This window comes from Globicephala melas, chromosome 17, assembly GCF_963455315.2.
Source record: "Globicephala melas chromosome 17, mGloMel1.2, whole genome shotgun sequence".
Classification (NCBI taxonomy): Eukaryota; Metazoa; Chordata; class Mammalia; order Artiodactyla; family Delphinidae; genus Globicephala; species Globicephala melas.
Genome location: NC_083330.1, coordinates 78227533 through 78244801, shown reverse-complemented (window position 1 = coordinate 78244801; position 17269 = coordinate 78227533). Strand labels below are relative to the sequence as shown.

The 17269-nt window shown below is 58.1% G+C and overlaps 1 protein-coding gene across 13 annotated transcripts in view; it reads left to right on the top strand.

The window, feature by feature from the left end:
- Window positions 1-17269, top strand: part of TSNARE1 (t-SNARE domain containing 1) — a 145895-nt gene that overhangs the window by 78614 nt on the left and 50012 nt on the right. For 3 of the 13 annotated variants that reach the window (XM_060287406.1, XM_060287400.1, XM_060287408.1), the window contains one exon: window positions 1096-2432. The exons of 7 other annotated variants lie outside the window; for them this stretch is intronic. In XM_060287406.1, coding sequence (XP_060143389.1) covers window positions 1096-1685 — 590 coding nt within the window. In that variant the 3' untranslated portion in view covers window positions 1686-2432. Of the gene's footprint in view, window positions 1-1095; window positions 2433-17269 lie in introns of those variants that run through there. 3 more of the 13 variants (XM_060287411.1, XM_060287407.1, XM_060287399.2) reach the window with 2 other exon arrangements.

Here is a 17269-nt window from a genome sequence, read left to right as displayed (position 1 = left end):
CACCACAACCTGGGGCTCAGGCCCAGGGCTTTTCCCTGGACCGCGGTTGACTCACCCTCCGCACCCAGCCACCTGGAAGGTTAGCCTTCAGCTGGGCCTCTCATTGCAGACTAGGGATTTGAGACCCAGAGGACAGAAGTTTTCCCAAGGTCACACGGCTGTCAAGAGGAAGAGCTGATTCTGGAGCCCAGTATGTAGGAGTCCAGGTCTTGGCTTTTCCTGCGACCTTGGGGTAGCTCTGCCTTTATATACAGCTGCTCATGTTTATGGGATGTCCGCTTGGTGGACGGATGGATGGGTAGATGGATGGAGGGATGGAGGGACTGAAGGATTGGAAGGGTATATACACAAGTGGGTGGATGGATGGACGGATCGAGGATGGGTGGTTGATGGACGGATGATGGAAGGATGGATGGATGGAGGTGTGGGTGGATGGATGGACGGATTGAGGATGGGTGGACGGATCGAGGATGGGTGGTTGATGGACAGATGATGGAAGGATGGATGGATGGAGGTGTGGGTGGATGGATGGACGGATCGAGGATGGGTGGTTGATGGACGGGTGATGGAAGGATGGATGGATGGAAGGATGGATGATGGACGGGTGCTTTGAGGATGGATGGCTGAGAGATGGACGTGGATGGATGGATGGCTGTAAGGAAGAAGGATGAAAGGAAGGAAGGAGGTGGACAGATGGAGGGACGACGGATGGGTGCTTGATGAGCAGACAGATGGGCGGATAGATGAGGGGATGGATGAGTGGGTGCATATGTGTAGGTAGACAGATGGGCAGACAGGAGGGGCGGTAGATAATGGCCAGCTTGGGTGGGTGGGTGGATGGACAGACAGATGGCAGCATGGTGGTGGCACCTTGGCTTTGGAGCTGCCAGGTTGAAGTTTTACCTTGACGTTACTGGAGGACGTCTTTCGCCCTCTGAGTCTTGGTGTCCTAGCGAGGGCGCTGCTGCCCACTGCAGAGGGGCCCCGCGAGACCTAAATAGCTGCGTGGGCAGAGGGCCTCGTGCAGGTGGAGCTCCCTGGCATTGCCCCAGTCCTGGCTGGCGAAGGCTCACGTTTCCTGTCTCCCTCTGCCAGCCGACGAGGACGAGGCCCCCGGCTGCCTATGGCTACCCCTGCGGACGCTGGATGGGCCGAGCCTGCCTGAAGCCGATCCCCTGGACCCCCGAGGAGCCCTCCCTGCGTCCCCCTCCTCACCCTCCCCGCCCGCCTCCCCGGCCTCGGCACCCCCCGCGGCCACATTCCCCGGGGCCTCCCGGCCCTCGCCGCCCTCCTCGGCAGCACCCCAGCCCCCCGGGAAGCCCACAGGGCCTGAGGCCTCGGACGTGGAACGGCGGCTGCTGGACTCGCAGCGGCAGCAGGGCGCCCTGCTCAGCTCCTGGTCCCAGCAGCAGAGTGCGCTGATGGCCCAGCAGAACCTGCTGCTGCAGCGGCTGGCCGAGCAGAGCCAGCGGCTGGCCGACGGCGTCGAGGCCCTCAACCGGACCCTGGAGAGGCTGGTGCAGACCCTCCCGCCCCGGGGCGCCTCGCCCGCAGTCCCAGATGGCTGCCCTGGGGGCGGAGCAGCCTGCAGGCCAGCTGGAGGCTCCCAGGGCAGCCCCCAAGGCAGCCACACAGGCCAGGAGGTCTTCTCGGGGATGATCCTGAAGGTGGAGGAGGAGATCTAGGGTCCAGACCCCGTGGGCCGCGCGCAGAGCAGGGACTCCAGTCCTGCCCCTCTGAGGGGCAGAGATGGGGCCTCGATGGAGCCCGAGAGGATGCGGGACTTAGCCTGTGGTTGCCCCTTCCGTCCTGCCATTGTCCGTGGGCCTGTGACGCGAACGGAGGGCTGGGCTGAGGTCTACTCAGGGGTGACGCCGGTGGGCGGACCGAGCTCCCTCCGCTCCCATCCCGTGCTCCGACCGTCGGGGCGAGTGCTGTGGAGTGCAGAACGGGGCGCCTCTCGGCGGGCAGTGGGTGAGCGGAGCTGCGGGAAGAAGCACGCAGAGCACAGCTCCCCCAAACCACTGCCTCGGGTGTGGGCCCTGGAGTGTGGCTCTGCTGGGCACCCAGAAAGCCCCCGCGTGTGCCCTGGAGTGACTCCTGGAAGCCCGCCTGCTGCGTGGGCGTACGGACTGAGGGGGCTGGGCCCCTGCATCCTCTTGATTCCGCCCGGAGGGGGCCACGCCCTGTGGGCCTGCGGTTACTTCTCTCAAGTTTATGCCTGCGGTGTGGGGTGTATATATGTATGTGAACACATGCTCGTTGGTACTGGATGGGGTGGGATGCCATTTTATACCTGTCGACTTTTCTTGGAAAAAGATATTTTTCTCATATAAGCATAAAATAACAACAAAAAAAGGCAGTGATGATAAGGAGGGTGATGCTGACAGGAAGTGAGATGGAGCCCGTCTGTCTGCGCCTGGGCTCTGCCTCTGCCCTTGGCCGGCAGGCAGCCCTGATGCCCCCCGCCGGTGTCAGATCCGCCTCACCTGTGACTCCTGGCCCTGTGGGGTCCCTCGGGGCTGGCCCCAGCTCCTGGCCCCGCCAGGCAGGGCACAGGGGCTCAGCGCACAGTTCGGGTGGCTGTTGGGGTCCTCGTGGCCCTGGGGCTGTGCCACCTCCAGCTTCCCCTTGGCCTCCTTCTCCAGACTCGTGATGAAAGCCTCTTCCGGAAGCAAGAGGCTGAGGTCCTGGCGTGAACTGGACAGCGTGCTGGTCCCAGGGCTCCCAGGCAGCCTGGCACTGAGGGGAGCAGAGACCAGGGTGGAACACACACAGTGGGAGGGACTTTTCCTGGTTTCTCTGTTTACCACGGGGCCAGCAGCATGTCAGCAACTCTTGTCCACAAAAGAGAGCGCAAACTCCTTAGCTGCCCATCCAGCCCTCTGCAGCGTGGCCAGCGCCCTTCCAGCCTCCTCTTCCCCCGCGGTCTGGAGGACACCGTGTGTTCTCCACGGCGGCCTTTCCTTCAGCCCTACAAAGCTAGAGTGCATTTCAGTGCCACGTCTGGCGTCTTCCTAGGGCTTCCGTCCAGGCGAAAGGCACGGACCCTGCTTGTCCACTAAGATGCCCACTGCGGTGGACACATACCTCTCTATAGGCAATGAACACTGCTCTCCAAGGTTACCCACTAACCCTGGTCAACACCTACTCGGATCCCAACCTAGCCCTGACCCTGGTCACACTCGGAGCCCTGATCCTGGTCACATGCTGAGCCCTGACCCTGGTCCCGTGCTGGACTCTGACCCTGGTCCTGTGCTGAACTCTGACCCTGGCCAGTCCCATAATCCCTATTAGACACCTGCTCTGGGCCCTGCACTGAGTGCTGAGGACACAGCAGCCCAGGCTGAGTAGAGGTCTGACTGCGTCCAAGGGCCAGTGTGCTCTCTGCCCGCTGAGGGCCAGGCAGGGCACGACTGGGATGGGGTGCCTGCCTGTTGGGCCATCGGTCTGCGGGTGCACGAGGGAGCCTGGGTGGCAGGCAGGGGGACGGGGGTCCTGCCTGGCCTCGAGTGCAGGGGTGTTCCTGCGGGAAGGGGAACCAAGGGTCTGGGGTCGGGGTGGCCTGAAGATCCGTTAAGGAGGAGGCTGGGTCTTGGCTTAGACAGGAGCTGGTCAGAAGCCGAGCTTTGAGGGAGGAGCATGTGAGGTGAGGCAGCGGGGAGACATCTGACCCTCCCGGGGGGGTTCCAGCACCTTCTGTGCCTTCTGCCCAGACTCTGGGCCGGGTGACCAGGCAGATGGTGGGCCTGGACAGGGAGATGGGGGAGAGGAGGGCCACCGGGAGGGTGGTGAGGGCGGGCAGCATTGCTGTCCTGTGCGGGGCCCGGGGGCCAGGGGGACTCTGAGGACCCCGTGTGGGAGCCCGGGGACAGGGCAGCAGGGAGAGGAGGAGACCCCGTGGAGGCTGGGTGACAGGTGCCCGGGGGTTTTAAGGAGAGGGGGAAGGGCAGCAGCGTCCTGTGCACAGAGCAGCCCATAGGTGTGAAGACCGAAGGGTTCTGACGCGGGGCGTCTAGAAGGCGTCAGCCACCATGGCAGGCCATGTTTCTGTGTCTTGCTCTGCTTGACTGCAAGACCTCTGTGTTCCAGTGAGACAGGCTGGAGGGCGGCCGGGACAGCTTTCCTCAGATCCTGAAGAGACCCCAGGTCACCATGGCAAATCTGAGGCCAGGTGGCCTTGGGGGCACAGGGGTGATGGCCGGAGTCATGGAGAGAGCTGGGGGCCTCTTGGAGCCCGGTTTCAGGATTTCCAGTTCATGCCCGGTCCCTTCGGCGTGCTGCCTTACCAAGTGCGTGAGCCCGTCCATGTGACCCCAAGTGAGTAAGGCCAGATCCCCGGCTTGGGGGAGCCGCAGGCAAGGAGTTGGGCAGATCCCTCGTGGTACACTGCGGGTTCAGCAGCCCATGCAGCTCCCCTGCTAGGAGACAGCTTCACGTGGAAAAAACCAGGACTGTAAATGCTTTGAGGGCTTGCAGGGGGAAGCAAAATAACGCAACTTGTCCCCGCACCGCCAGCCCCTCGCCACCCCAGGCAGAAGCGCTGGACGGGAGGCAGCCGAGATCCTGGCAGACGGTCCTTTCGGGGAGAGTCCCGTAGGCCTTTGGGGGACCCTCAGAAGAAGAGCCACGTGAACCCACAGGCAGAGGTCACTTAGTGTGCAGTGGGCAGCCTCGGGGTGCAGAGGAGGAGGGAGGGCCGGCAGTTGCAGGAATAACAAGACCACAGCTTTGGGCCCGATGCAGGCTAAATTCTGTCCCCCTAAAGTTCAGATGTTGAAGTCCTCACCCCAGGACCTGAGCGGGTGACTGTGTTTGGAGTCGGGGCCTTCAGAGGTGATTGAGGTAAGGCGAGGTCTCTGGGGTGACCTCGGATTCAACGTGACTCGTGTCCTTATAAGAAGAGGAGATCAGGACGCATGGGCACAGAGGGACGGCCGCGTGAGGACACGGGAGGGGAGGGCTGTCCACACGCCAGGGAGGTCGGCCTCAGCAGGAGGAGGAGACCTGCAGGCCCCGGGGTATCTGACTTTTGGCCTCCAGGACGGGGTCGGGGTGAGTTTCTGTTGTTTGAACCACCGAGTCTGTGTTACTCGTCAGGGCGGCCGCTGCTGACTCCTGCAGACCCCCAAGGAATTAATCAGATACCTGACATAAGATAGTTTCTAAGAAATATTTTAAAAATAAGATGAAAGCACAGAGATGAGTAATAATAAGAGATGATCAAAAGGGACCCAATGAGTCTGGAAAGATCAGTGATAACTTTCAGAGCAAAGGACTTGGCGGGGGACCGGGCAACACGTTTGGCCCGGATGTGAGAGGAGCAACCTGGGAGGTTTAGCTGGGGAAGCGACCGTGTGCCAGGGAGAGCTAAGGAAACGGAAAGGGCGACGGGTGAAGGGGTGCGGAGGGTATACCAGCAATTCAGCACAGGTCGGGGCGGGGTCCCAGGAGAAGAGAATTGAATGAGGAAAGGCAGTGCGTGAGGAGGCCCCACCCCGACCACCCACCATCCCGCAGACACAGGAGGCACCTGACACCTGGCAGCTCCATGCCTCCTGGAAACCGCGGCCCCAGAGCGGGAAGGAGGCTCGCGAGGAGGGGCAGAGTGACGGCTCCTCTCCCAGCTCAGTCACAGCAGCAACCGTGGAGGCTGGGGACGGTGGAGTGATACCCAGCAAGGCCGAGAGAAGGGACTGTCAGCCTGGAATCACGCCGCCCGCAAAACCATCTCTGGAGAGCAAAGACGAGTGAAAACTTGAGAGTTTACCGCCAACAGACTTTCACTAAAGGAGCTTCTGAAGGATGGACTCGAGGATGGAGAGTAATCTTCAAAGGAAGGTCTGTGACAAGGAAAGTGAACCAAGGAGCTGGTAAATGTGGGGCAGATCCAACAAAGGACTGTGTGAGATAATGACATCATTTCATATTAAGCAGTGTTTTTTGACTGTAATGTCTTATTTGTGCAGTTAAGTTTTGAGAAAGGGCAGAACAACAATGGGACAATGATAGTGATTAAATTAGGCTGAGCCCATTTTCAGAGAAATTAAATATTCATTAATTTTGGTGTCTGTTAATAACAATACATGGTAAAAACTCAAGGATTCCTTCATTGAAATTAAAGACTTACGCTCTTCAAACGACCCTGTTAAGAGGATAAAAAGACAAACTACTTACTGGGAGATAATGTTTGTAGATCACATATCTGGCAGAGGACTTGTATCCTGAATATATAAAGAGATCTCTAATTCCAACAATAAGAAAAAATATACTTGAATTAGAAAATGGGCAAAAGATTTGAGCAGACCCTTCACCAAAGAAGATATATGGATAGAAAATAAGCATCTGAAAAGATGTTCAACATCACTAACCATTAGAGAAATGCAAATTAAAACCATAATGAGAAACCACCGCACGCCTGCTAGAATGGCTAAAATAAGAGATACAGAGAAAGTGGACCATTCATACACTGCTGGCGGGAATGCAAAATGATACAGCTGCTCTGGAAAACACTGTGGTAGTTTCTTAAAAAGTTAAACATTCACTTACGATACTTCCCAACAATTGCACTCCTGCACATTTATCCTAGAGAAATAAAAAGTCATGTTTACACAAAAACTTGTACACAGGTATTCACAGCATCTTTATCTGTAACAGCCCCAAGTTGGAAATAACCCAGATGCCTTCTGTGGGTAAATGGTTAAACTGTGGTGCGTCCACGCCAAGAAATACTCCTCATCAATAAAGAGGGTGAACAAGGGGGAGGGTTCCGAGGGCATTTTGCTGAGTGGAGGAGCCTGTCTTGTAGAGCCCATGCTGGGTGATTCCGTGGGTCTGACATCCTCTAAGGGACGAGATTGTGGAGCTAGAAACGGGACCGGGAGGTGGGCTGGGTGGGTGCAACTCTAGGACAGCACGAGGGCCCCCCGAGGTATTGGAGCAGCTCTGAGCAGCTCTGTATCTGGTCACCACAGCGGTACAGGGCTCTGCATGTGTGATAGCGTCTCACAGACCTACACGCACAAGACACCAGTGGAAAATACAATACAATTGAAGGCAGTCGTAACCTCTGGAAGAGTATTGTAGGAGTCTATAACTTCCACACCAGGAAGAAAGGAGTAAGAATGCAAGTAAGCGGACAAAAAGTCTTTACTGAATAAAATAGGAAAAAAAAGAGAGAAACTAAAATAATACAGAAGAAAAAACTTGGACAAATAGAAAACCTGAGGCAAGCTTTTGAAATCGTGTCCAGTAAACAAATTAATGTGGACGGATTAGAAGAGCTTATTAAATGTCAAGGATCATCAGATTGTAGGAAAAAAATACAAGTGATCCAGTAACACATAAGGACCAGAAGGTGAGAATGAAGCTGTAAAGAAAGACACATCGGTCAGAGAGTCAGGGAGGGTGTGAGTGGTAAGGTCAGCTTTGGACAAAATGGACGCGAAGACAAATATGTACATGAATACCACCAGGATTAATCATATAAGTAAATATATTAAACAGGACGGCACAGATCACTGCATGATCGGCTCAGCTCCTCAGGAAGATGAAACATCTTACATTTCTATATACCTAATAAAAGAGCTCTAAATAGATAAACAAAGCCAGAACTTCCCACCTGCGAAGGGACTCCGTCACGAGAGAAGAAGGTGTCAACATGGGCACAGAGACTAGGAATTAGTGAATATAGAGCAGGTTTCAGTAATAATCAGCACTTGACTTACTGGACCCTCAAACAGCAGATAACGGTCCTCTCCAGGGCGCCTGGGACGGCTGCAGATTTTGACCATGACTTAGGTCATAGAGCAAGTGTCACCAAACTTCAAAGAATCAGTAGTGGCTAAGACACTACAATTATTAGAAAATGCACAAAAATAAAGAGAAATTCCTTGTAGGTTGGGAAATATTTAAAACAGTCCTAACTGACTGGGAGGTCGATGAAGAGATCATTAATAGGTATGTAAAAAAGACATAATTGAATAATGATGAAAATACTACATATCAAAATCTGTGAGGTACTTCAAAGGAAATGAATAGCCTTAAATACTTATACAACAAAAGAAGAAAGGCTGAAAATTAATGAATTAAGATATTAAAAAGACAATAAATAAGGGTAAAAGGACTACAGAATGAACCCTGAGAAATTAGAAGGAAGAAGATTATAGAGACTAAGCAGAATTTATTAAGTTATAACAGCGTCTGCAGGAAGCCAAGAGATGGTTCTTTGGAAAGATGGTGAAAATAGACAAACCACTAGTAAGATTGATCCAGCGTTGAAAGAGCAGAAATTCCAAAGTAATAAGAGAATTCTATGAACGGTCTTATGCCAACAAGTTTGGTAACTTAGGGAAAAAATGGACAGATTCCTAGAAAAGTACGGTTTGCCAACATTGACTCAAGAATAAATAGATCAATGGTTCTATAGCCATTAAAGAAATAGAATGGGTCGGAAAGACTTTCTCCCCATGGAAACACTAAGCCCGATTGGTCTTTTATGTGCGTTCTACCCAACTGTCAGGGCAGAGATCCAGTCTTACACAAACCTCCCCGGAGAACGGGAAAAGGGGAAATTCCTAAATACATAACTCGAGGTCAAATCAAAGGTGACATACGTACGGGAAAGGATCATCGTGGTCCTGTCTGTCTCATGGACACAGACCTGGTCATCCTATCACGACACAAGTGGACCGCGCTGCGTCCCGTGGCCTACCTTTTGGAGCTGGTAGTTTAGCAGGAAGCCCGGACAAACCACCGGCTTTGGGGGAAGTAATGCCCCCCCACCCTCCATTGGAGCTGCCTCGAGGACGAGGATGAGGGATGAGGCTGAACTTTGAACGCCCACCCTGAGGCCCTGCGTGGGGAGCTGTGCAACTGTCCTCAGGCCGTGGCGGAAGAAGAAAGCAGTGAATGCCCGCAGGTGCCAGGGACAAGGGCGGCCTCCTTTCTTCCCACTCTCCGGCATCCTTTCCACATCCTAACTGCTCCCCAGTGTAGGTCTTTACTCACACATGTGCTTAACAGAGAGGCTTCCCCTGCTGCCTCTCGCCCTCCCATCCCCACACGTGCCAACGCCCCCTGTAAGTCCTTGTCTTCCTGGGCAGGGAACCTCCGCAAGGCAGGGCTCTGGCTGCCCCCGGCCCCCGGGACGGTGCTCAGCGTGCAGTCTGTGCTCTGTCAACGCACTGCACGGTCTGTGTACCGCCCGCACCTGTGCAGAGGCACCCGGAAGGCAGGGCCGGGGAGATTAGGAGGTGCAGGAGGAGGCAAGGTCTCCAGTGGGCCAGGCCGGGGTCAGATGCTGTCTTGGGGAGCTTGGGCTTCTGAGCTAATCCAAGTCCAGTCAAGGGCAGGACTCGCGAAGAGCCCAGCTGGTGGCCTGGCCCAGGCCCCGAGCCTCCAGGGAGGGCGAGGAGGGATTCTCTGGCCAGAGCCCTTCATCCTGTTCCCAGTGACAGGATGTTGTCATCTGAGAGCCTGGGAGGCCTCGTCCAGGCTGTTTTGGGCCTGGGACCTGCTGCCCTGGCCAGGCTGAGGGCCACGCTGGGCAGCTTGTGGGGGAGGGGAGGTGCCTTTTAATTTGGAGCCGAGCAGGGTAGATAAGCAGCAATTGGATTTGCCGAGGCCTGAGTCCCTGGGTGCAGAGAACACCGGAGAATCTTATTTTCATGATAAGATTGTTATAAATTCTCCCCACCATCTGCTGGGAAATGTAAATGTGAATTGGGTTCCAGGCGCCGGGAGGGACAGCTGGTGGGGCCGCGGGGGGCGGGGAGGGGGACCCCGTGTGCACCCGGGCCTCGGGCTGGGCCCCAAGCCGTGCCCCAAGCCGTGCCCCTTCCCGTACCCCGTGGCTCTGTGCGCTCCGCAGCCCTGCTCTGAGTGATCGCCTGCAGAAAAGTAACCCCAGGCGAAGATTTAAGTCAATCTGCTGGTGACTGGGCTCACCATACCTGGGTAGACGGGCAGAGGTCACGGGCATAGGACAGAGGGACTGGGGGGGCCCTGCACCCCGCTGTGTGCTCCACCTGCCCCAGTGTCCTTGGCGACTCGCAGCAGCTTCAGGTCAGGTGGGCGCTGCCTTGGCCCAGTTTCAGTGTGCCTCTGCGGGTGTCCCCACTCCTCTAAGCGGCGGACGTGGGCCGACCTGCCTGCTCTCTGGCTGGCCTGGGGACTGGACCTGGTGGGGCCTGCAGAGCCTGCAGGCAGCAGGGAGGTGGTGCGGGTCCTGGGGCCGTGCTCCGGCTGCCCTGGGCCCAGGGTGAGCGACTACAGCCTGCGGACCACTCGCAGCAAGGCTGGGCAGGAAAGCCCCTCCCAGCAGAGGCCCTCTCACCCTTTCTTGATCCGTAAAGAAGTCTCTGCTCAGGGGAGATGGGCCTGCCCTTGGGAGTGAGTGCAGGGTCGCCCTGTGTTCTTCCTGCTACGCTGATCACACGAGTGGCACTCCCTGTGGGTGCGGGGGTCCAGCCTGACACACATTCCTGTTCTGGAGACAAGGGTCAGGGGTGTCCTGAGGCCCAGGAGGAACTGCCAGAGAGATGGCTAATGAAATACCAGGCCCGTGGGCCAGAGGAGGACAGAGGATAAATCAACACGGCCCAGGTGAATGTGGAAAGGCCTCCAAAGGAGGGGGGACTGGCTCTGAGGGGCAGTCTTAAAGCTGGAAGTCCCTGCCCCCCGAGGGGTGCCTCTGAGCCCCTGAGGTGAGAAGAGTCTCACCCCCTGCACAGATGAGACCTGTGAGGCTGGATGGTGAAGACTTGCCCTAGACTCAGGGACACGCGGCCACCCCCGCTCACAGCATGCGGGGACACAGGCATGGGCAGGCCTGGTGGCGGGAAGTGCACGTGTGTGCGCGTGTGCATGCATGTGTGTGTCTGCACATGTGTGTACATGATGTGTGTGCATGTGCACGTGCTCAGGTGTGTTGCGGTGCTGTGCACGAAGTTTATGTATGTGCACACGTGTCATATGTGCCTGTGTGCAGGCATGTGTTCTCCTTGCTCGCCATCCAGGCAGCGTCTGGAGCATGAAGGAGGGAGTGGTCCACTTCCAAGATGGGGCATCAGGTGGGCAGAAGGGCTTCTCCGGGAGGCCGCTGGTCTGTGGGAGGCCCGTGAGGGAGCCGGGCACGGGGCAGAGGAAGAGCTGCACGCCCCAGGCCAGGCCGCCAGGCCCTGAGCTGCTCACCCCTCGGCGGGAGGGGCGTCTGGCCGCACCTCACGTCACCTGGCCACTGATCAGATGGGCCCCTCTCCTGGGCGGGTCCGCAGAGAGCCCAGGCCTTGTCCACAGTACCCCTGAACACCCACCTGGGGGGCGAGCTTCCGAGTGGCCCTCCTAGCACGGCTTCCTCCTGGTCTGCTAGTCCCAGACTGAGCTTCGGAGCACCGAGGCAGCAGAGGAGCTGCCTGGCCTTCCCGAACCTGGACACAGGGCAGGCAGATTGGGGGGCGGGCCGGGGGTCCCGCGGGAAGATGGTGGTCTGGAGGAGGGGAGAGCCTCCTGAGGCAGCGCCTGGCATCCGGCCCAGTCCTGGTGGTAAGACTGACCGGGCCGGCTGTCCAGGGTACCGGGTCCAATTTTCACAGGGAACTGCTGCGCATGCCGGGTGGCCCACTTCAGAATCTCCCTTGCAGGACCTATGCCCCCGCCTACCCCCACCCCCGCCCTGCTCCGCAGGCTTTAGCTGCGAGGGCCGTGGGAGCTCCTGGCTACTCCAGAGGACGGAGGTTCTCAGGCTCAGGTCACCCCTGAGTGGGGGCTGGACTGGGAGTGGGGAATTGACCGCTCCAGAGAGGTGACGAGGGGACACCACCCCACCGCGGGGTGACTGGGGGATGGCTGTGTGCGTGGGAAGGTCCCTTTCAAGGCAGAAACAATGCAGTTTTGAAGTGGTAGGAATCTGGGCTCATTTTCAGCAGCTGTATGCAAATTGCATGCAAATGAACCTCTTTTCCTTCCAGTACCAGTGAGTGGCCCAGAGAAACAGTGATCTGGAGGACCAGAGTGAGCCCAGCATCTTGTCCGATTCACATCAAGAATTCCCTTCTTCAGAAGCTGTGCTGAGTAGGGGCAGCCACTGCTGTTTATTTAACAGATGAGGACGGTCCCTGGAGTCACACAGACTGGGTTCTAATCCCAGCTCTGCAGTGACTGCCTGTGGGTGACTCTGAGTGTGTTGCCGAACCGCTCTGCTCCTCATTTCCCTTTTCTGTAACATGCAGACAGGGCTGCCTCAGCGGGTACATGGGAAGCACTTAGCACAGTGACTTGTTCTGACGATGGTGTGGTGGTGGTGATGGTGGTGGTGGTGATGATGGTGATGATGGTGGTAATGGTGGTGGTGATGGTGGTGGTGGCTGTGGTGATGATGGTGGTGGTGGTGGCAGTGGTGGTGGTGGTGAATCCTGCTGTGGTGGTGATTATGGTGATAAGAGAGCGTCCTCCACAGTAGGCATGGTACGAGGCCCTGGGAGCATGGAGAAGAAAAGTGATCTCTGTCTTTGCGATGCTCATATCTTCTTCAGAGCCCTCCCCAAGGTGGGGCTCATGTTCTAACTCGTGTCCTTGCCCTCCAGTCCCCGGAGGCCTCTGCACCTAAGAGCTCCGCTCTCCACACTCCCTCCACTGTCACCTCTCCTGTCGGTGCTGACAGCGTGCCTGCCTTAGGGCAGCTGTGACTTGACCTATGGGCCTTCCTTAGAGCCCCTGCTGTCAGGAGAGCGATGCAGGCAGGCGGGGGCAGGGAGCACAGGGAGGACGACACGTGGTCCTCACTCTTGGGGGACCATTGTTCTCCTGTGACCTCGCGGCACCCTCTCACCCCCCCACACCGCAGCACACACTCTGTGCTCCATTCAGACTGCACCCCTGCAGGACCCCACACCTTCCTCTGTGCAGCAGAGCCCCCAGCCCACTGTCTTCATTATGCCTTGGGGCCCTCCAGCCTCCCCCGACCCCCCTCCAGCCTCCAGCTCCCCAGGTGGACACATCTGCCACTCTCGTCATTATGGCTGTTGGCACAGGGCCGAGCGTAGGGTGAGTGTCCAGGACCTGCCAGAGGGCCTGCTGTGCCTGCTGGGAGCTTCCCACCAGGCGTGCGGTTGGTGGGGGGCATGGGGGGCAGGGCTGCAGCACCCGAGGGGCCCCAGAGCGTGTCCGGTCCCTGTCCTGCTCTCATGACAAACAGCTCACTGTTGCCCATTTTGTGGATGTGGGACTGAAACTTAAGAAAGACCGGCACTTGCCCCAAATCATGCAGCTGGTGAGGGGCGGAGCCAGCGTTCAAATCCAGTCTCTGATGCCCAGGCTTTCCCGCGCACCTCGGGATTTTGGGCAGAGCCAGGAAGTCGGGAGCAGCAGGTGTTGCACTGCAAGTGGGAGGACGGCCAGAGGGAGACAGGGTGCAGCGGTCCACGGGACAGCTCCCACCCCACCACTGTGCACAGACGGGGCTGTGCTCTCTGCAAGCTTGGGGAGTATTTGCTGTGTCTGTCGCCTCGAGCTGGTGGAGGTGGGGTCTGGAGAGGGGCGGTGTGTGGGCGCTGGTGGGGGGGGGGAGGCTGGGGTGAGGGGGTGGCCCCTGTGCCAGGACTCGGAATACATGGGGCGCCGGGGAAGCCAGCTGCAGCCCTGAGGCTTGGAACCCAGCGGAATCCAGTTGGCTGGGCCCTGCCTTCTGCAAACAGATATAGATTTGGTTTTATTGAGAACCTCAGCGCTGCCAGGCCCACAGGCCCGGGCCCACGGCTCTCATGCGCTTGCCGCCAAGAAAGAAGGGGAAAGGGAGACAGAACTGTGTAGGCCTTTTGCAATGAGGAGCCAGGAGTGTTTGCGTGAGATCGATTTCTGTTTCTGGAAGAGGCTCAGCTCTTAGCCCAGCCCCGCCACCCTGGTCCAACCTCGGGTCTGAGGGGTGGGTGGGCAGCTGCAGTGGGGTGGCCTGAGGCCCTCATGTCCCCCACCCACTGTCCTGTCACCAGCCTTGTTGTTCGTGTCACTGCTGCCATTCCTGCAATGTTGCATGAGCGAGGTCACACCCAGCAGTGGCTGGGCAGGCGCCCTGGTTGTCCGGCTTCCAAACCTGTCCTGCCACTGAGTCCATTCCCCCTGAGTCAGCACCGCCTGCCCCATCCAGTCTCCCTAAAATGCCACCTGCCCTGGGAGGGGCTGCCTCTGGCCTGGGCTCCTTGTCTGTGTGAGGGATCAGATGTGTCCTCCGGGGCGGGAGGCGCAGGGCAGGACGGAGGGGGCTCGTGCCCCACCTCTGTGAGTCCAACCTCACCCAGCCGAGCCGCACACCTGTCCAACCAGGGGGCAGGGCAGGGGGCAGCATGCCCATCGTACAGATGAGACAACTGAGGTGTGCGGAGGTTAGGGGGCCCCCAGTTCAAGGAGGTATGCAGGGGGCAGGGCAGGGGGCAGCATGCCCATCGTACAGATGAAACAACTGAGGTGTGGGGAGGTTAGGGGGCCCCCAGTTCAAGGAGGAGCCAGGATGGGGACTTGGTGCTGAGGCCGCCCCTGGGGTGCCTGCATGTGGGAGTGATGGTGGCAGTGATCACAGTAACTAACAAGGGTGCCTGCAGGGCTGTCTGGTTCTGATGAGCTCCCGGCCTGGGAAGGAGCAGAGCTTAGAAATGCCCCAGCCTGAGTACTGGCTGCATTAGTTAACTTGCTGTGCGACTTTGACGAAACTGCGTGTTATCTCTGAGCCATCCTTTTCGTGTCTGGAAATATCCTTTGCCCGGGGTTGGGGGATTAAGTGAAGCCGTGCAGGTAACTAACTGTCTGTTAGGAGCCCAGCCTATGCAGATGACCCTTCTTGCACTGAGCACTGTCACCGCCAGCACCACCTCAAAGTTCAGGGTTGGGCAGAGTTCCAGCCCCAATCTGCATGCAAGGAGAAGAGGCCCAGAGAGGCTCAGAGACTTGGCCTGGGTCACACAGCTGGTCGGGGGCACAGCCCAGAAGAAAACCCCGGTGCCCGGGTCCTGGCCGTCCTCCTGCACCTGCTGCCGAAGCATTATTAACTGGCCCCCCCGGAGGACAAGTAGAGTGTTTACCTCTTGACAGCAGAGAGGCGGAAACAACAAAAGTAAACCAAACAAACCGCCCAGACACCAAACAAGCTCTCCCTCAAAGTGCGTGCTCTGCAGATAGAAGAATGTGGAGGGGCGGAACGCGGCTGCTGGGAGACTGAAGGATGCAACCCCTCCAGCGAATCGCGGGCCTGTCTCCAGGGCGGGAGCGCTCCGGGCCGACTGATGCTTTCAGAAGGCAGGGCTGAGAGGCAGCCCGCCCGGGGTGGGCAGGTGTGTGCCGCACCCTAACTGCAAGGACTGCAGCTGCCTGGAACGCGGTCCCGGAGGCGTGGGCTGTGGCGAGGAGGGCAGAACCGGTGCTCCCCACTTTCTGCTGCCCCAGCCTCCTTGTCCCTCAGAAACGGGGGGCCCAGCTCTCCTTCTTTATTGTGGTTTTTTGGGGGTTGGCTTCTCCTTTTCAGCCCCAACTGGTGGGAACCGCAAGCTCTGAGCAGCCCCAAGCGGGCGCCATTGGATGCGTCCCCGTGACCGGGTCACAGTCTGGAGAACAGGGGTCCGACCGAGGTGGGCGTGGGAAGTCTGGACCCGGTTCCAAACAACGTGGGCTTGACCCCATCACTTGCCTTCTGTGTGTTCATGGGCCTTGGTGTTTCCAGCCTGTAAATGGACCACGGAAGGAGCGTCAGCACCACGGACAGGGGCAGGGGTGGCTGGACACTGGGTCATCTTTCAGGATGTGCCCTTCTTCGCCTGGCTCAGACCCCAGGCCTAGGGGGGCAGCGATTCACCCTTGTCACTCTGCGGGGGTCCCGGGAGGGGAAGGATATCACTAAGCATCGTCCCTCCCCTTTGCGAGGCTTTACCTGTTTCCCAGGTGAGCCTCCCTGCAGCCCCAGGGTAGGAGTTGAGTGCACATCGCAGAAGTGGGGCGGGGGTTAGGCTAACCTCCCTGCACCGGTGGCCCCGTCCAGCCATGTCCTTGCCTCCCTCACACATCGGTGACTCCGTGGTCCCCACTACCCACCCCCCCACCCCCCGGTACCTCACTGCTGCTTCAGGAACATCTGTTGATGCCTCATTAATGATGTTGCCAACAGGGCAGATGAAAAGGCTCAGAAGGGAAAACAGAAGCAAGGGGACAGCTTCGGTCCGGGGATTGTTAAGCTGTCCCTGATGCTGTCCCCGCAAGCAAGGCTTCTGCCACGCGGACGCTCTGTGTCCCTTTCCGCTGGTCCAGCGTCCACTGCTGTCTGCCGGGAAAGGGATCCGGGGCTACACCTTGGTGTCCCCACACTCGGAACATTAGCACCTTGAGGAGTTTCAACTTGCTCTGCTCTGGGGGAGGGAGGCCTCGTTACAGCACCATTTTTAGCCTGGTGAGGAGCTCTCCATGTCCCCCAGATTTGCACTTTCCCTCAAAATGCTCTTGCTACTGGCAGGAGAATAGATGTGAGAATAAGAGAGTAGCACGTGGCTGTGAGCGTGAGGGGTTCCAAGTGGTGTTTGTTAACTCAGGGCCTGCCGGCGTTAAGTACTAGCACGTACATCCCACCGAGCTGCCGGCCTTGGCACTGGGTCCCCTGTGTTAATGGTCACCAGAGCCTTGCCGTTGGCTTTGGAGGAGGGAGCGAGAGGCCAGAGAGGCCTCAAGGGCCACCGAGGATCACACGCAGGTTAGCGGCAGGATTTCGCATCCCTCTGTTAAACGGAGCTCATCCTGTTCCTCCTTGTATCAGTCAGCTCAGGCTGTTTGGCTGCAGTAACAAATGAGCCCAAGGCTGGGTTTGGTTCTCGCTCGTGTTACGTGCCCACAGTGGGCTGGAGGTGCCTTTGCCCCTGTGCTTTGACTCTGGGACCCAGACTGATGGACAGCCCCCCTCAGACATTGCCAGGCTCACAGCAGAGGCCAGAGCAGTGGAAAAACCTCACAGTAGCTTTGGGTGTGTGCTTGGGAGCAGCGAGTGACCTGCTGCACTCACCAGGCACTTCACAGGCCAGACCCGGGGCCAATGGGACTGCTGTGCACGGTCCTGCGGGGAAGAGGGAGGGGGGAGAGGTGCTGAGAGACGGGCCGTGCACTTTGGAATGAGGGTAGAGACTGCCCCCTGCTCAGAATCACACCCCTACCTCCAGCAAGCCCTCTCCACCCCGTCTGCCTTTGTCCCCTCCTCTCGTGGCCTCTGCCCAGGCCCTGCCCTCCTTGGGGGTCTGGGGAATTG